Here is a 14,297-nt window from a genome sequence, read left to right on the forward strand (position 1 = left end):
ACCCTCCTCACTCTGTGTTCATGCCATGATTATATTGTATTCCATTAATGAAACACAAAATTATATGTCTCAGATATATAACTTGAGTGGTGATCTCATTCAGGTATTATAAAACAACTGAAATTGCTTTACCTCTATCAAAAAATCCTCCATACTTTTTAAGAGTTCCTGTGTCAAGCTACCCTCTGCCATCAAGACTCACAAACTGGTTTTCTAGATCAAATAATGGCTATCCTCAAAACTTCTGCTATTGAATCTGGCCATTTTACCATTAGAAAGTATACAGTAGGCAAGCCCTCTATTGCTTCAGCCTCTCCTCTATCCTGAAAAACTCATAACCAAAAACTGTTTTGCTTCATCAACTGACAGTATAAAGACTCATATAATTGGGTAAAATAATAGGTTATACAATATGTCTTTTATGGCTTCTTCTGGCTCCTCTAAAGTTTTTAAAGTTAAATTTTGGCCCAGGCCAATATCCTTTTTTTAATGGGAATCATACATTCTGCATGATTCTATTGGTATGAAGTTTATGAGTGGGTAAAACTAATCTCTATGGTTGTACAAGTCAGAATATATTCATTATCCTGGGTGTGGAGATGAGTATTGACTGAGGGTGGTCATGTGAGAGCCTTTCTGAGATTCTGAAAATGATCTCTAAGGTTTAATTATAAATAAAAATTCATCAAGCTAGGCTCTCAATATTTGTGAACTTTCTGACATATAAGTTATATCTTAATAAAATTGAAGTCCATAATAAATATTTTCATAAACAGTTGTTTATATAAGAGACCACATATTCATTTTCAATAAGAATACAGTGAACTACATGGAAAAGAGTACAAGAACTGTGTATAGTCTATATGAAAAAAACAACTTTAAAATAACACTGAAACACACATAGTAAGACTTGAAAAACTGAAAATTATTATAAACCACAAAAACATACCCTATTCTTGAATAGGGAGATCAGTCTTAAAAAGTGGCCAATTCTCCCTAGGTTAATGTACATATTTGAGAAGATTCCAGTAAAATATCAAACTTTTGTTTTATTTTTTTATTTTTACATATTTTTAATTTTCTTTCTTTTTATTGAATTTATTGGAGTGACACTGGTTAACAAAATTACACAGGTTTCAGGGGCACGATCCTACAACACATCATCTGTACACTGTATTGTGTGTTCACCACACCAAGTCAAGTCTCCACCGATTACTATTTATACAACTTTTCTTTTTTTCTCTTCTTTTTTAAAAAATTATTTATTTGTTTGTTTCTTTACTTATTTATTTTTAGAGAGAGGGGAAAGGAGAAAGAGAGGGAGAGAAACATCACTGTGTGGCTGCCTCTCACTCACACCCCCAACTGGGGACCTGACGTGCAACCTAATCATGTGCCCTGACTCGGAATTAAACCAGTGACACTTGGCTGACAGGCCGACACTCGATCCAATGAGCCACAGCAGCCAGGGCTTTATACAACTTTTCTTTTAAATAGAGAAGCTTAACTCAACCATTTCTCTGAGAAGGTACAGGGATTAAGGAACATAATTGGTAGGTACAAAATAGATAGGTGGGTGTTAAGAATAGTAAAGGAAATGGAGAAACCAAAGAACTTATATGCAGGACCCATGGACATGGACTAAGTGGGGGTATTGCTGGAGGGAAGGGGGCGTACCATGCGGAGGGGAGCAAAAGAAAAAGAATTGGGACAACTGAAATGGCATAATCAATAAAATATACTTAAAAAAGGAAAAAATAGAGAAGCCGATTCTAAAGTTCATGTAGAAAAATAAATAAGGACATAGCTGAGAAAACTCAGAAAAATATGTGCAGTAAGTGAGAACTAGTCCTTTGAGATATTAAAACACATTATAAAGTCTTGATAGTTGAAAGTGTGGTCTTTGCATATGAATACACAGAGAGACCAAAGAAATAGACTAGAAGTTCCAGAAATGCCCACCAAAAATATGTGCGAATATAGTTTATGCTGTAGAGGGTGATAAAAGTGTTCTTTCAAATTAGTGTGTCAGAGATGAACTACTAAATAAAAGCTGCAGGGATAATTGAATAGATTTATATCTGTACTTCACTTCTATATGTATTTGTGTTATATTTTTTCTTAATTATTAACTGCTGTTCCTGTATGAGAACTATGTTTCTTTTTAAAAAAGATTTCATTTATTTATTTTTAGAGAGAGGGGAAGGGAGGGAGAAAGAGAGGGAGAGAAACATCAATGCGTGTTTGCCTTTTGCAGCCCTCTAGCTGGGGACCTGGCCTGCAACTCAGGTACATGCCCTTACTGGGAATGAAACTGGCAACCCTTTGGTTCACAGGTTGGCACTCAATCGACTGAGCCCCACCAGCCAGGGTGAGAACCAAGTATTTCTTTACACTGCTATGAGGCTTGTGTGTTTCCTTGTGGGAAGAGTCACTCTGCACCAAAGCTACAGCTGACATCAGGGTTGGTCGTGTGACTTGCTTTAGCCAATAGAATTGTAAGTAGATGTGATATACATCTTACCTGAGCTGAAGCTTTAAGAGTCATTGTTTGATTCAGCTATTCTCTTTCCTCACTTCCATGAAAACAGTTTTATCCTCAAAATCATTTGAGTTATGGTCTGTCATTATCCCCATTTCTCTGTGAGAAAGCCAAAGCAGAAAAGTCTAAGTAACTGCCCTAGTCACTCAACTGGTGAGGTTGGGATGGAGCCAGCATTCAAATCTAGACAGTCTAGCTCCAGTGTCTAGACTTTAACCATTGCACAATGCTGTCTGTCTCCAACACATCCTTTAACTTGAATCATTTTAGTCTCTTGTGATGTTCCTTGCTGTCTTAGCTTAGGGAAAAAGAAAAATATTTTCTGTTTCTTCTCAAGAAATATATATGCCTTCCTAGTTTCTATTCAATACTTTTCTTCCCAGCTTCTTAGATTATTGAATGATTTTTTCCTAAAGGTCTCTCAGAACATAAGTTATTTTCAGTTATTGTCTTGACTTTATATGTTACATTCATAGCTGGATTACAAGCAGATATGTTACAAATTTGTACTCTTTACATTATTTAGAACAATGTAACTCTGTGTAAACATGTAATTAATATTTGATGAATAAATGATGGAACAAATAATAGCTTGACTGGAAATATATATTTATTCAGTAAGCCTTTTTTGATGTCTATTTTACAGAGGTAAACAACTTGATTTCTTCTAAACAGATGTACAAGACAGGGGATCCACCAAAATATGTAGCCTAAATATGATCCTCAAACATTTCCTTGCTCTGCATCTATAGTGAGAAGAGAAACATAAGAGTGTTGTGGGGTTTTCTCAGGAATAGTCTCTTAGTTGAGTCTGGGAAGTTAGTAGGTATAGGTTAAAGCAGGGGTCAGCAAACTTTCTGTGAAAGGCCTGATGCTAAATATTTTGGGCTTTGCAGGCCATATGGTATACATCATAACTACTCAGCTCATGATAGCAGACATAGAAAATAGTGATATAATGAGTGTGGCTCTGTCCCAATAAAATTTCACTTATAAAAAAAAAAAGGTGTTGGGTTAGATTAGGCAAGAGAACCATAATAGTTGGCCCTTAGGATGAAGGAAACCAATTAGCTGCAATGTAAAATGTTGCTTATTGGTGATGGCTAGCTATCCTACAAACAAATAAAACTTATTGGCTTTTCTGATAATGGAATGAATATCTTAAATTGGAGAGTCCACCGACAGAGCAAGTTTTCTCTTTGTGTGAGAATATGCCACATGAATTGTCTCAGATCTAGGGGGAAACTTGTAAAGGTTTTTAAACTTAGAGGAATGTTTGGGGAGCAAAGTTAATGGGGTATGTTGGCATGTGACCCCTTACCTGTGCTGCAGGGGGCAACATACTCAGCAACAGCAGACTCATCTGAAAGAAATATTAGGTGAATGGAGAAACAAAAATAATCTATGAACCAGAGGGCATATGTAGTCCAGTCACTTTAATTTTGGTGAAAAATGCATCATATCAGGATTGTTAAAACTCTATTTAAATAGACTAGAGTTGAACAGGATAGAAAACATATCTATATTTCCTCCCCTCTTGAATGGAGGAGAGGGATTGAAGCAGCTTCAAATTTTAAATTCTTAGGAAGATAACCATGGTAGCATTAACTTGTAGCTCTTCCACGTCCATGAACTCTCTTTCTACTCTCTGTGTCCAGTTGCTTCCTGAATCCCTTTTCTAAGATTATTGCTTTAGTCTAAAACACTTCCTACTTGTATTTATTTTAGAAGATGTACTCATCTGTTAAGATCCCACTCAGATCTTTCTTACTCTGTTTCTCTTTCTTTTTCTTTTTTGCTTGGCATTCTTAAGCACCAGTTTTTTGTCTGTTTTCACTTCCCCAACTTCTTATCTGTTAGCTTGCTAATACTCATTTATGTTAACAGTCTTTCCATGTGTATTATGTTCTCCATGTCTAAACTATTTGAAAGCAGTCACCAGATATTATTTTTCTTCTAAAATTATTAAGTTTCTGACTCAAAAAATATTAGTTGATAAATTTGTAGGTAGTTTCTATAGCATGTATCTTGAAGGAGAGAAACAAATAGATATAATATTGAGTGAGTGGTCTAAAACCAGGATCTATTGTCATAATAGAATCTGTTTCTTGGTTCCGGGTTGAGACTAATCATCTCAGTTTTCTCTCACTTACCTGTCTCGTAGTAATCATAGACTTTGACAATTGCTGGCTTTAGGTCTCTTACTGGGATGTCTTGCTGAACCGTGAAGGAAAAGCTTAGTGTCTGATCTGTCACCTAAAAGGAAAAGTGGGAGTAACGAAGTGGCTAGAAATCTTCCTCTCTCTTCCTTGAGTAAAACATATTATTTATTGTTCTCTGAGTCTTATTCATATGCTCTTGTTGTCCTCTGTAAGAGATTAACTTTCTGAGTCTATGTAATGTTTTCTAATATGCAGAGACTTGGCTTTTTACTGTCTGTAATTATAATACCAAACAACTTTTTTTGTGTGTGTGGCTAGATATAACATTCCCTTGGCTTTATAGTTGAATTTGAAGATATTCATGAGTCTACATTTAATTTTGTTTTATATTGTAATATATTAGGACACTAACACTGTCATTAATTAACCACAGTGGTATATTTATTCTTTTTAGTGGGTCTTTAAGATTTTACTTATTTATTTTTAGAGAGAGGGGAAAGGAGGGAGAAAGAAATGGAAAGAAACATCAATCATTGCCTCTTGCATGCCCCAACTGGGGACAGGCCTGCAATCCAGGCATGTGCCCTCAATGGAAACTGAACCAGCAACCTTTCGGTTTGCAGGCTGGTTCTCAATGTACTGAGCCACACCAGCCAGAGTTTTAGTGGGCCTTTAAAATAACACACGTGTAAACATTTTATTCTGTTGATTTTATATTGGAAACCATAGAAGTACTCATATTCAAATTGTAACACAATTAAAAAGAAAGCAGAACATTCTGTGGATTTAAAAGATTTACCTTTTATTCTCTTTAGAATAAAATAAATTTCTGGAAGAGTACTACGAATTATTGCTTTCCTCACATTACTTATCTTTTAGTGAAGAGACCCACTTAGAAAGACCACCAATGTGTATAGCCTCAGCCCAAATGCCAGAGCTCTCACCTGTTCCACATAAATGATGACATGGTTAGTGCTCACTTCTGTCCTGCTCACATGGCTAGATCCTTCAAGCTGAAGAAAATTAGAGAACTCAAAGTTAGAAAATAGATATGAGAACATAGATTTAGAACTAATTGTAGTAAGGGACAAATGTTTAATCTTTAAATAATGTGAGGGCTAGGATGCCTGTGACTCATCTTTATGATTAAATAGTCAAGGTACATTAACCATTACAAAAGATGGGTGAAGGGAAGGAATCACATTTTGCAAACAGGCTTCATTGTTGTCATGTCTTGACTGTGAAAAAAAAAAAATCACTTGGCTTTCTATCAAGTGAAGGAAGCCAGGTATTTACAGGTCAAGATTCTCACTATACTTCAATATCCAAGTAACATATTAGACCTTCTTGGATCTTTGATGATTCTAGTTCACATTAGTTTTATCATTGCCAAATTTAATGATGTACTAGGCCTAAAACACACTTACCATTTTTACTGTTGGTTTCAAAGGAATAAAACCAGATACCATCTTCACATCAACAATCACCATATTGGAGACAGAATGGCTCCCTTTGTAACTATAGTGTCAAAGGAAAAAGGTGTTAGGGTTTATCATGTGAAAGAAAGCCAGATTTCCTCCTTCAGGATCTACTATAACCTGTTCATGTTCATGAAGTTTTCCCTAAGATTATTACCTACAGAGATCTATGTTTCTTGGACATGTATGATACTAATGTATAGACCCCTGAATGCACATCAGATCTGCAGCTTACTAAAATCATAGATGTTTAGGCCCCAGTCCCAAACTGTTGAAACAGATCTTTGGGCATGTAGCTTGCTAATCTGCTTTTTAATGCATCTATACTTTTATTTGTTATTTGGTATGTCTTTTATATTTTCAGTTAACTTGAATGTAGCATGTCTTCCAAGAGTGGCTCCAAGATGTGAGGTTAGATATATTTTTATGTTTTATACTTGGATTAAATTGATGTTTAATAATTGGGTTGGATGTCTAAAATATTTGTTTTATAACATTAATGTCATTAGTATTAGATACAAAGCAATGTCATTTGGGCTATGTTTCCTTAGGACTCTTGTAAAGTTTTTGATGGTTTGTGATAGGGCAACCTCTATATGTCATATGTAATTTATACTTTGTATTTAATATTCACATTTATTATTTTTATTTGATTAGAAAAAATAAGATAGAATATAATCATTCAGAATAGGTAAGAAAGATTTATTTCAACTTAAAATAAAAATATTTGAGGAAAATAATTTATTTGGCAATAAATTTAATAAAAATTAGTGTAAAAGATAAGTAGGAATTGATTAGAACATTTGAAAAAATTTTTATTGACAGATTTAAGACTAGACGTTATTTTCAAATACCTTTAAAATTTATTGAAACTTTAAGAAAAATATTTTACTAGAGGGAAGGATAATTTCATAATGGCAATAAGGAATTTCATTAGTAGATATATTAATTTTAAATTACTTTTATCTAATAGCTTCCACATTAATTACTGATGGTTCCAAGTAGCTTTTAGACCTCAGGATTAGAAGATTCAGTCAGAAGGTTTTACCTGACATTCAGGGAGATCTGGAAGCTGGTATGGGCTTTGGGCCCATTACAAGTGTGGGGCAGAGTTTGTACCTCCAAAGCAAATGGTGAGTCCTTCTTTTCTGGAAGAATATTATATTTCATGGATGTCTGTGAAACACCAAGGACACCATCAGTTTCTCTTTTGGGAGGGATACTCCCTTTTCAACAGAAGATGTTAAAGTTGATTTTTTTCGATATCACTCCAGAGTCTCACCTGAATATACACACATCTTTCTCCAGTCACCGTTATGGCGTATTCCCCAGGCAGTTCTGGCAAGGAGACCTGCTGTAGTAACAGGAGGTTGTTGCTGTCCACTTGGAATTTTGTGGAAAACGTCTGTGAATCACGAATGGTCACCTGAGCGGTTTTCTGAGACCTGGTGAAAGTGGCGGCTCCATATCTAGACAGGGCATGGAGAGCCACCACTGTGTCCTGCAAGAGATGAGTGGAGAATCTGCACTCAATGAGTAAGTTTTTGGTGGCTGAGGTTTTCCTCAAAAGTCTGTGTTAGCTATCACAAAGGGACATTGGTTTTCCCCTACTAATGCTTACTGCTTTTCTTTTTTTTGCTGCCTTTAAGGTGTAATCAAAGTCATGCTACAATTTCTCCAACAGAAATAAAAAGATTATTGATGCAAATTAACCTCACGATTTAATTTCACTCATGTTTGTATTTCTGTACTGAGTTGTGCCCTGCTTTTTCTCATCAATAGTCCTATTTTCTATACCTTTCAAAGTATAGGTTTAAAATTAAAAAGTTAAGACAAAAAAAAAGTGACTGTCATTTACTAGATGACTGCTTAGATGGAAGAATGAGAAAAATTGTCTGTAAATAAAAAGTGCAGTAAAAGACAAGTTGCACTTTCCTAAGTTTCATTTTCCCTTTTCCCTTTATATAGTTTATTATTTGCCCCATCTATTAACCCTAAAAAACAAAATGGTCATTATTTACATCCTAAGTATTGAGAGAGGATGTGTGAGAGGAACAACTCAATTCTCTGGATGTTTAACACATTTTTTTCACTCAACAAAATATTTCCAAAATTGTGGTAGGAAAAAATAATTTAAGAGCTTCAATTTAAAAGCAATCAAGTTAAAGGGGCAGTAAAATGGTGGTCTCAGGGCAGTTAGAAGAGTGAAAAGTCAGAGTTCCTTGGAGTGGTTAAATAGAACTTGCCAATCATTTTATGAAGGTCAAAATGAGCTCTATGTGGTCACTTTTCTTTTAACCACACAATGTTCTGTTCACCTTAGAGAATTTCTTGCAGGATTCTAAAGATGTACACTGTAGTTTAGAACACTTATTCAAAACAAGGGTTGATTTTTGTCTTGTTTCAACTGGGAGTAGGGTGCTACTGGCATCTAGTGGAGAGAGGCTGTTAAACATCTTCCAGTGGATAGGACAGCCTCTCACAATAGTAATTATATGGAACAAAATGTCAACAGTATTGATATTCAGAACTCTGGTCAATAGTGTGGCCATTGACCAATGTGTGCTAATGATATAATACACCTTTAGAGAGGAATAATGTTTATGGTTAAGTAGCCAAAGTGATAGGATAACAGAGAGCTTAGTGAAAATTATTTTTGGGGAATGTCTCAAATCTTTTTCCTTTATTTTCCTACTGTTCTCAAATGCCTCTAAATAATTCTTCCAAGGTTTAATGATTTACTTAATATCTTCTCTTTTCTTTGTAACCGTTGCCTTTTCAAACTTCCCATCTGCTAAGTGAGCTTGGAGGAGACTATTTGGGAACCACAGACCTGGGTGGAGGAGAAGCCCCCATAAGAATTCTGTTGCTTTGTGATCCACTTCACAATGTGCGATGCAGAAGTCAGGTCCTCTGAGCTTGGGGCAGGGTGGGCAGTGAGGTAAGCAAGAAGCACGTAGGCCGTCATCTCCACCTCAGCAGAGGGAGCTCGGGGCTGGTAAAAATAATCTCCTGTTGCTCTGGGTTTTTGAGGTCGCTCCCAGTGGACTGAGTTCTCTTAAGGTTGAGAAAAAAGAGAGATTTATAATTACTGGTAGATACTAAGTGAATAAACATGCATATAACATGGGAAACAATATAGAGATGAAGTAAGGCCCTCTCTGTCATAAGTCCTCAAAACCCACTAGTTTTCATTTCCATGCTGAACTAAGTTTAGTCCTGTGGGCCTAAGGTGGATAATGTTTTTGGAGAAATAATTATAACACACACTTAGCAATCTTGCAAATGTTTTTCTTAATTGGATTGGTGAAAAAGAAGAGTGATGGAGAACATTTTTTAATTTTTTGATATTTCCTGGGAATTGAAGTATAAATTGGATATAAAGCTTTCCTATCACACTTCTCCAAAGAGAGCATATAGATGGCCAAAAGCCTATGAAAAAATGCTCAATATCACTCACTATGCATCAGAGAGATGCAAATTAAAACCACAGTGAGCTATCACCTTACACCTGTCAGAATGACTATTATCAGTAAATCAACAAACAACTTCAGCAAGGATGTAGAGAAAAGGGAACCCTTATGCATTGTTGGTGGGAATGCAGATTGGTGTAGCCACTGTGGAAAGCAGTATGAAGGGCTCTCAAAAAAAAAAAAAAAAAAAAAAAAAAAAAAGGAACTGCCTTATGACCCAGGTATTTCATTTATGGGAATATAGCCAAATAAATCCCCAAAAATAATTCAAAAGAATATGTGAATCCCTATGTTCATTGCAGTGTTGTTTACAATAGTCAAAATATGGACGCAACCCAAGTGTCCATCAATATACAAGTGGATAAAAAAGCTGTGGTACAAATATACAATGGAATATTACTCGGCTATAAAAATAAATAAAATTTAAACATCAGCAAGGTGAAAAGGGAACCAACCTAACGGGACAACTTAATTGCCAAAGATATCTCAGGCAAGGGATTGATCTCCAAAATATATAAAGAACTTATACATCTTAACACCAAGAAGACAGACAACTCAATTAAAAAATGGGCAAGGGACCTGAAAAACACTTCTCCAAAGAGGACATACAGATGGCCCACAGGCATATGTAATAATGCTCAGCATCATTAGCCATCAGAGATATGCAAATAAAAACCACAATAAGATACCATTCTACACCTGTCAGAATGGCCATCATCAACAAAAAACAAACAAGTGCTGGTGAGGATGCGGAGAAACGGGAACCCTGGTGCATTGCTGGTGGGAATGCAGACTGGTGCAGCCACTATGGACAACAGTATGGAATTTCCTCAAAAAACTAAGAAAGGAATTGCCTTTTGAACCAGTGATTCCATTGCTAGGATTATACCTGAAGAATCCTGAAACCCCAATTCAAAAGAACCTATGCACCCCTATGTTCATAGCAGCGCTATTTACAATAGCCAAGTGCTGGAAACAGCCTAGGTGCCCATCTGTGGATGAGTGGATCAAAAAACTGTGGTACATTTACACAATGGAATACTATGTAGCATAAAGAAAAAAGAAACTCCTGCCATTTGCAATAACGGATGGAACTAGAGAGAATTATGCTTAGCAAAATAAGCCAGGCAATGAAAGAAAAACACCATACAATATCACCTAATGCAGGAAACTAATGAATAACACAAACAAACATGCAAAATTGAACCAGAGGCATGTAAACAAGGAACAGACTAATAGTTACCAGGGGAGAGGGGGGAAGGAGAGGAGGGGGGTAAGTAGGGGAAGGGTTTAGTAAAGGAACTAGTATAAATAACCCATGGACATGTACAACAAGGTGGGGATTGACTGTGGGAGAAGGGGTGGGCTGGGTGGGGGGGAGAAATGGGGGTAAAAGTCGGGAAACTGTAATAGAAAAACAATAAATAAATAAATAATTAAAAAAAAGAAATTTTATCATTTGCAACAGCATAGGTGGACCTAGAGGTTATTATGCTAAGTGAAATGTCAGTCAGAGAAAGAAAAATACTGTATGATTTCCCTTATATGTGAAATCTACAGAACAAAATAAAAAAATGAACAAAATTGAAACAGACTCATAGATACAGAGAACGGACTGACGGTTGCCAGAGGAGAGGGATGTTGGGAGGCTGATGAGAAAAGTGAAGGTATTAATAACTACAAATTTTTAGTCACAAAATAGTTCCAGGGAAGTAAAGTACAGCATAAGGAATATAGTCAATATTATAATAACAGGGTACAGTGCCATAGGGTACTTGAAATGTCAGGGGACCACTTTGTAAAGTACACGATTGTCTAATTACTATGCTGTACATCTAAAATTAATATAAAATAATATTAAATATAAACTGTAATTTAAAAATAAAATAAAACCTCCTTATTGATCTCAGAGGACTTTTGAAATAATCTATCTAGCAAAATGAGATAAAAACACTTTAAAAATGCTACTGCACTTTCTTCAGTATGACTGTTGTACCATTTTTCATCCAAGTATGTAGGCACTTATATAATATATATATTTTAAATAAATATTTGTTTAATATATTGGTCTCAGCAGGTAGGACTAAAATTCCATAATTTACCTGCAGCACTGTATCTGTACAGTATAACATATGCAATTGCAGAGAAGACGTTTTTATGAAAGGTGTTTTGATTTCAAAATATGTGACTTGGCTGAAGAATTCAAGACAAAGCTTGTTGCTTTCAGCAGGAATATATTCCTCCTCCTTTTAAAAAACCTGTGTAGGTGGAAGGGAAATTTTTTTTTTTTTTTTTTTTACCATTTGCTCTCACCTTCTTTCACAGCTTCCTCATCCAGAGAGTTCAGTACTTCTCTTCTCCTATCTTGGTTTCCCACTAGGGAAAAAGCATAGGCCAACAATGCCTTGGTGTAGCTATGGCTCCCACGGGTCCCCTGCTTTGTTGTGTTCCAGGCAGATTCCAGGCAGAATAGGGCCTTTTGAACAGCAGAGTGCTGTGAAGACAAAGAAATGATGGTGTTAAACTAGGGTAGGTAGAGGAGGGAGCAAGTCCTGAGCTGGATATTGCTTGACAGATATCATTCATGTTTTTCAGCCAGCCAGGGAGACAGCAAATGTCCACTCTATTTAAGTTGAGAAACATTTAAAATCTTTTAGCTTTCTAGTTAGTTCTCAAAAAATAAGGCTAGAGAGCCTGTGTTTTAGGATTAGTTTTAGTACATAGTCGAAGGGCATTACTGGGCATGTATAAATTCACCTTAATGGACTGATCAAATAGCTCATCTAGCTGAGAAATGTCTCATCATTGAGCAAAAAAACTTGGCTTTTATTAGGGTGCTATTCCAAACATCAGTTCTGTAGTTTTCAGGTTAGGAAATGGGATTGAGGTGGGTCTTACAGTAACTGGAAGGGCACTTTCCAGAAGAGCAATGGTGACGTAGACAGAGAGGGTCACTTCATCTTCTACTCCTCCCTATAAATGAGGGGGCGCGGGGGGGAGAGAGAAGATAGAAATTTTTGATTAATTGTACTTGATAATTCTACTTCTAAATTTTAGTATATTCTCTCATGTATTTTTTATGCAAATTGTTCTCTGTATCTTCTCTACCAAAAAAAGTAACACCCTCTTGCAAAGCACCATTTCTTTCTCTTTATAATTTTTTTCAGGTTTAATACTCCTTCCTGGAGTAATCTCAGACAAGAGATTGATCTCCAAAATATATAAAGAACTTACACATCTCAACACCAAGAAGACAGATAGCCCAATTAAAAAAAGGGAAAATGACCTGAACAAACACTTCTCTAAGGAGGATATACAGAGGGTCCATAGACATATGAAAGAATGCTCAACATCGCTAGCCATCAGAGAGATGCAAATAAAAACCACAATGAGATACCACTTTATACCTGTCAGAATGGCCATCATCAACAAATCAACAAACAACAAGTGCTGGTGAGGATGTGGAGAAATGGGAACCCTACTGTATTGTTGGTGGTAATGCAGACTGGTGCAGCCACTGTGGAAAACAGTATGGAATTACCTCAAAAAATTAAAAATGGAACTGCCTTTTGAACCAGCAATTCCACTGCTAGGATTATACCCAAAGAATCCTGAAACACCAATTTAAAAGAACTTATGCACCCCTATGTTCATAGCAGCATTGTTTACAATAGCCAAGTGCTGGAAATAGCCTAAGTGCCCTTCTGTAGATGAGTGGATTAAACAACTGTGGTACATTTACACAGAGCCCTGGCTGGTTTGGCTCAGTGGATTGAGCGTCGGCCTGCGAGCTAAGTGTCGCTGGTTCGATCTTCCAGTCAGGGCACATCAGAGAAGGAAAACTCTGATTCCAAAAAACCTCCGCTGCCTTGCGGCATACCTCTTCAGGGGAAAGGCTAAGGGAGTAAACCCTGACAGAAAATCCGGAGCCGGAGTCCCTAAGGCGGTTTGACGTTGTAGTCAACACCGGCAACTCCTGCGGCGCACCTGAAGCCAAGCTGTATTGACTCCGTCTTTCCCTTGGATCCTTCAGCTGCGAAGAGAGGGGGGGTCTGCTGCATGGGCAACAGCAGACCCTCCATATCACCCTGCCCAGGCTCTGTAGCTTCAGCTTCACTGGAGAGGACACTCCAGCGTCATCGCAAGATGTCAATTCAACACGGGAGGAGACAGATACCGTGTCACTCCCGAGTCGGACTGCACAGCCATTCTCGGCGGTGCAGATAGACTCTTAAGAAGCTACACCATCGTCTCTAATCTCGAGACGGACGGCTGCCGACGACTCCTTCCTGGTTGCCCTCTCACATTACCTTGGACTTCATCTTTGCAATTTCTCTGCACCTTCTTTCTCCCCTCAGTCTTGGACAAATGTTAATATTGTATCATGAAGTTCAGAATAAGTATCCACAACTCTTTACCTTAATGGCATTGTTGAACAGTGACCCAGAACTTCTGAAACAACCATTTTTCCTCTGCTTTTGGGAGAGCCAAGTGAAGGCCTGAGTAATGTATGTTTCATCAATGAAAATATGACTTCGAGCCTGGGCAAAGGTCTGCAGTACAAAAGCTGTGAGCCTGGTGGGTGAAGAAGAGACCATTTTTTTTCATACAGTATCTTAATGTTATGTTTTGCACACATAGA

The 14,297-nt window shown here is 36.8% G+C and overlaps 1 protein-coding gene across 1 annotated transcript in view; it reads right to left on the bottom strand.

Moving 5' to 3' along the window:
• Nucleotides 1-3,134: 3,134 nt before the first annotated feature.
• The window catches only part of LOC150011341 (pregnancy zone protein-like), a 50,689-nt gene continuing 39,526 nt past the window's right edge, over nt 3,135-14,297 (bottom strand). Inside the window, exons 26-36 of the mRNA XM_090272835.1 lie at nt 14,074-14,230; nt 12,554-12,628; nt 11,969-12,149; nt 9,016-9,239; nt 7,465-7,683; nt 7,231-7,358; nt 6,132-6,222; nt 5,649-5,717; nt 4,696-4,798; nt 3,864-3,905; nt 3,135-3,288 (exon numbers count right to left, since the gene is read on the bottom strand). Coding sequence (XP_090128961.1) covers nt 3,266-3,288; nt 3,864-3,905; nt 4,696-4,798; nt 5,649-5,717; nt 6,132-6,222; nt 7,231-7,358; nt 7,465-7,683; nt 9,016-9,239; nt 11,969-12,149; nt 12,554-12,628; nt 14,074-14,230 — 1,312 coding nt within the window. The 3' untranslated portion in view covers nt 3,135-3,265. The remainder of the gene's footprint in view (nt 3,289-3,863; nt 3,906-4,695; nt 4,799-5,648; nt 5,718-6,131; nt 6,223-7,230; nt 7,359-7,464; nt 7,684-9,015; nt 9,240-11,968; nt 12,150-12,553; nt 12,629-14,073; nt 14,231-14,297) is intronic.

The sequence above is a fragment of the Furipterus horrens genome, unplaced genomic scaffold (assembly GCF_987537825.1).
Source record: "Furipterus horrens unplaced genomic scaffold, mFurHor1.1.pri manual_scaffold_4, whole genome shotgun sequence".
NCBI classification, from domain to species: domain Eukaryota; kingdom Metazoa; phylum Chordata; class Mammalia; order Chiroptera; family Furipteridae; genus Furipterus; species Furipterus horrens.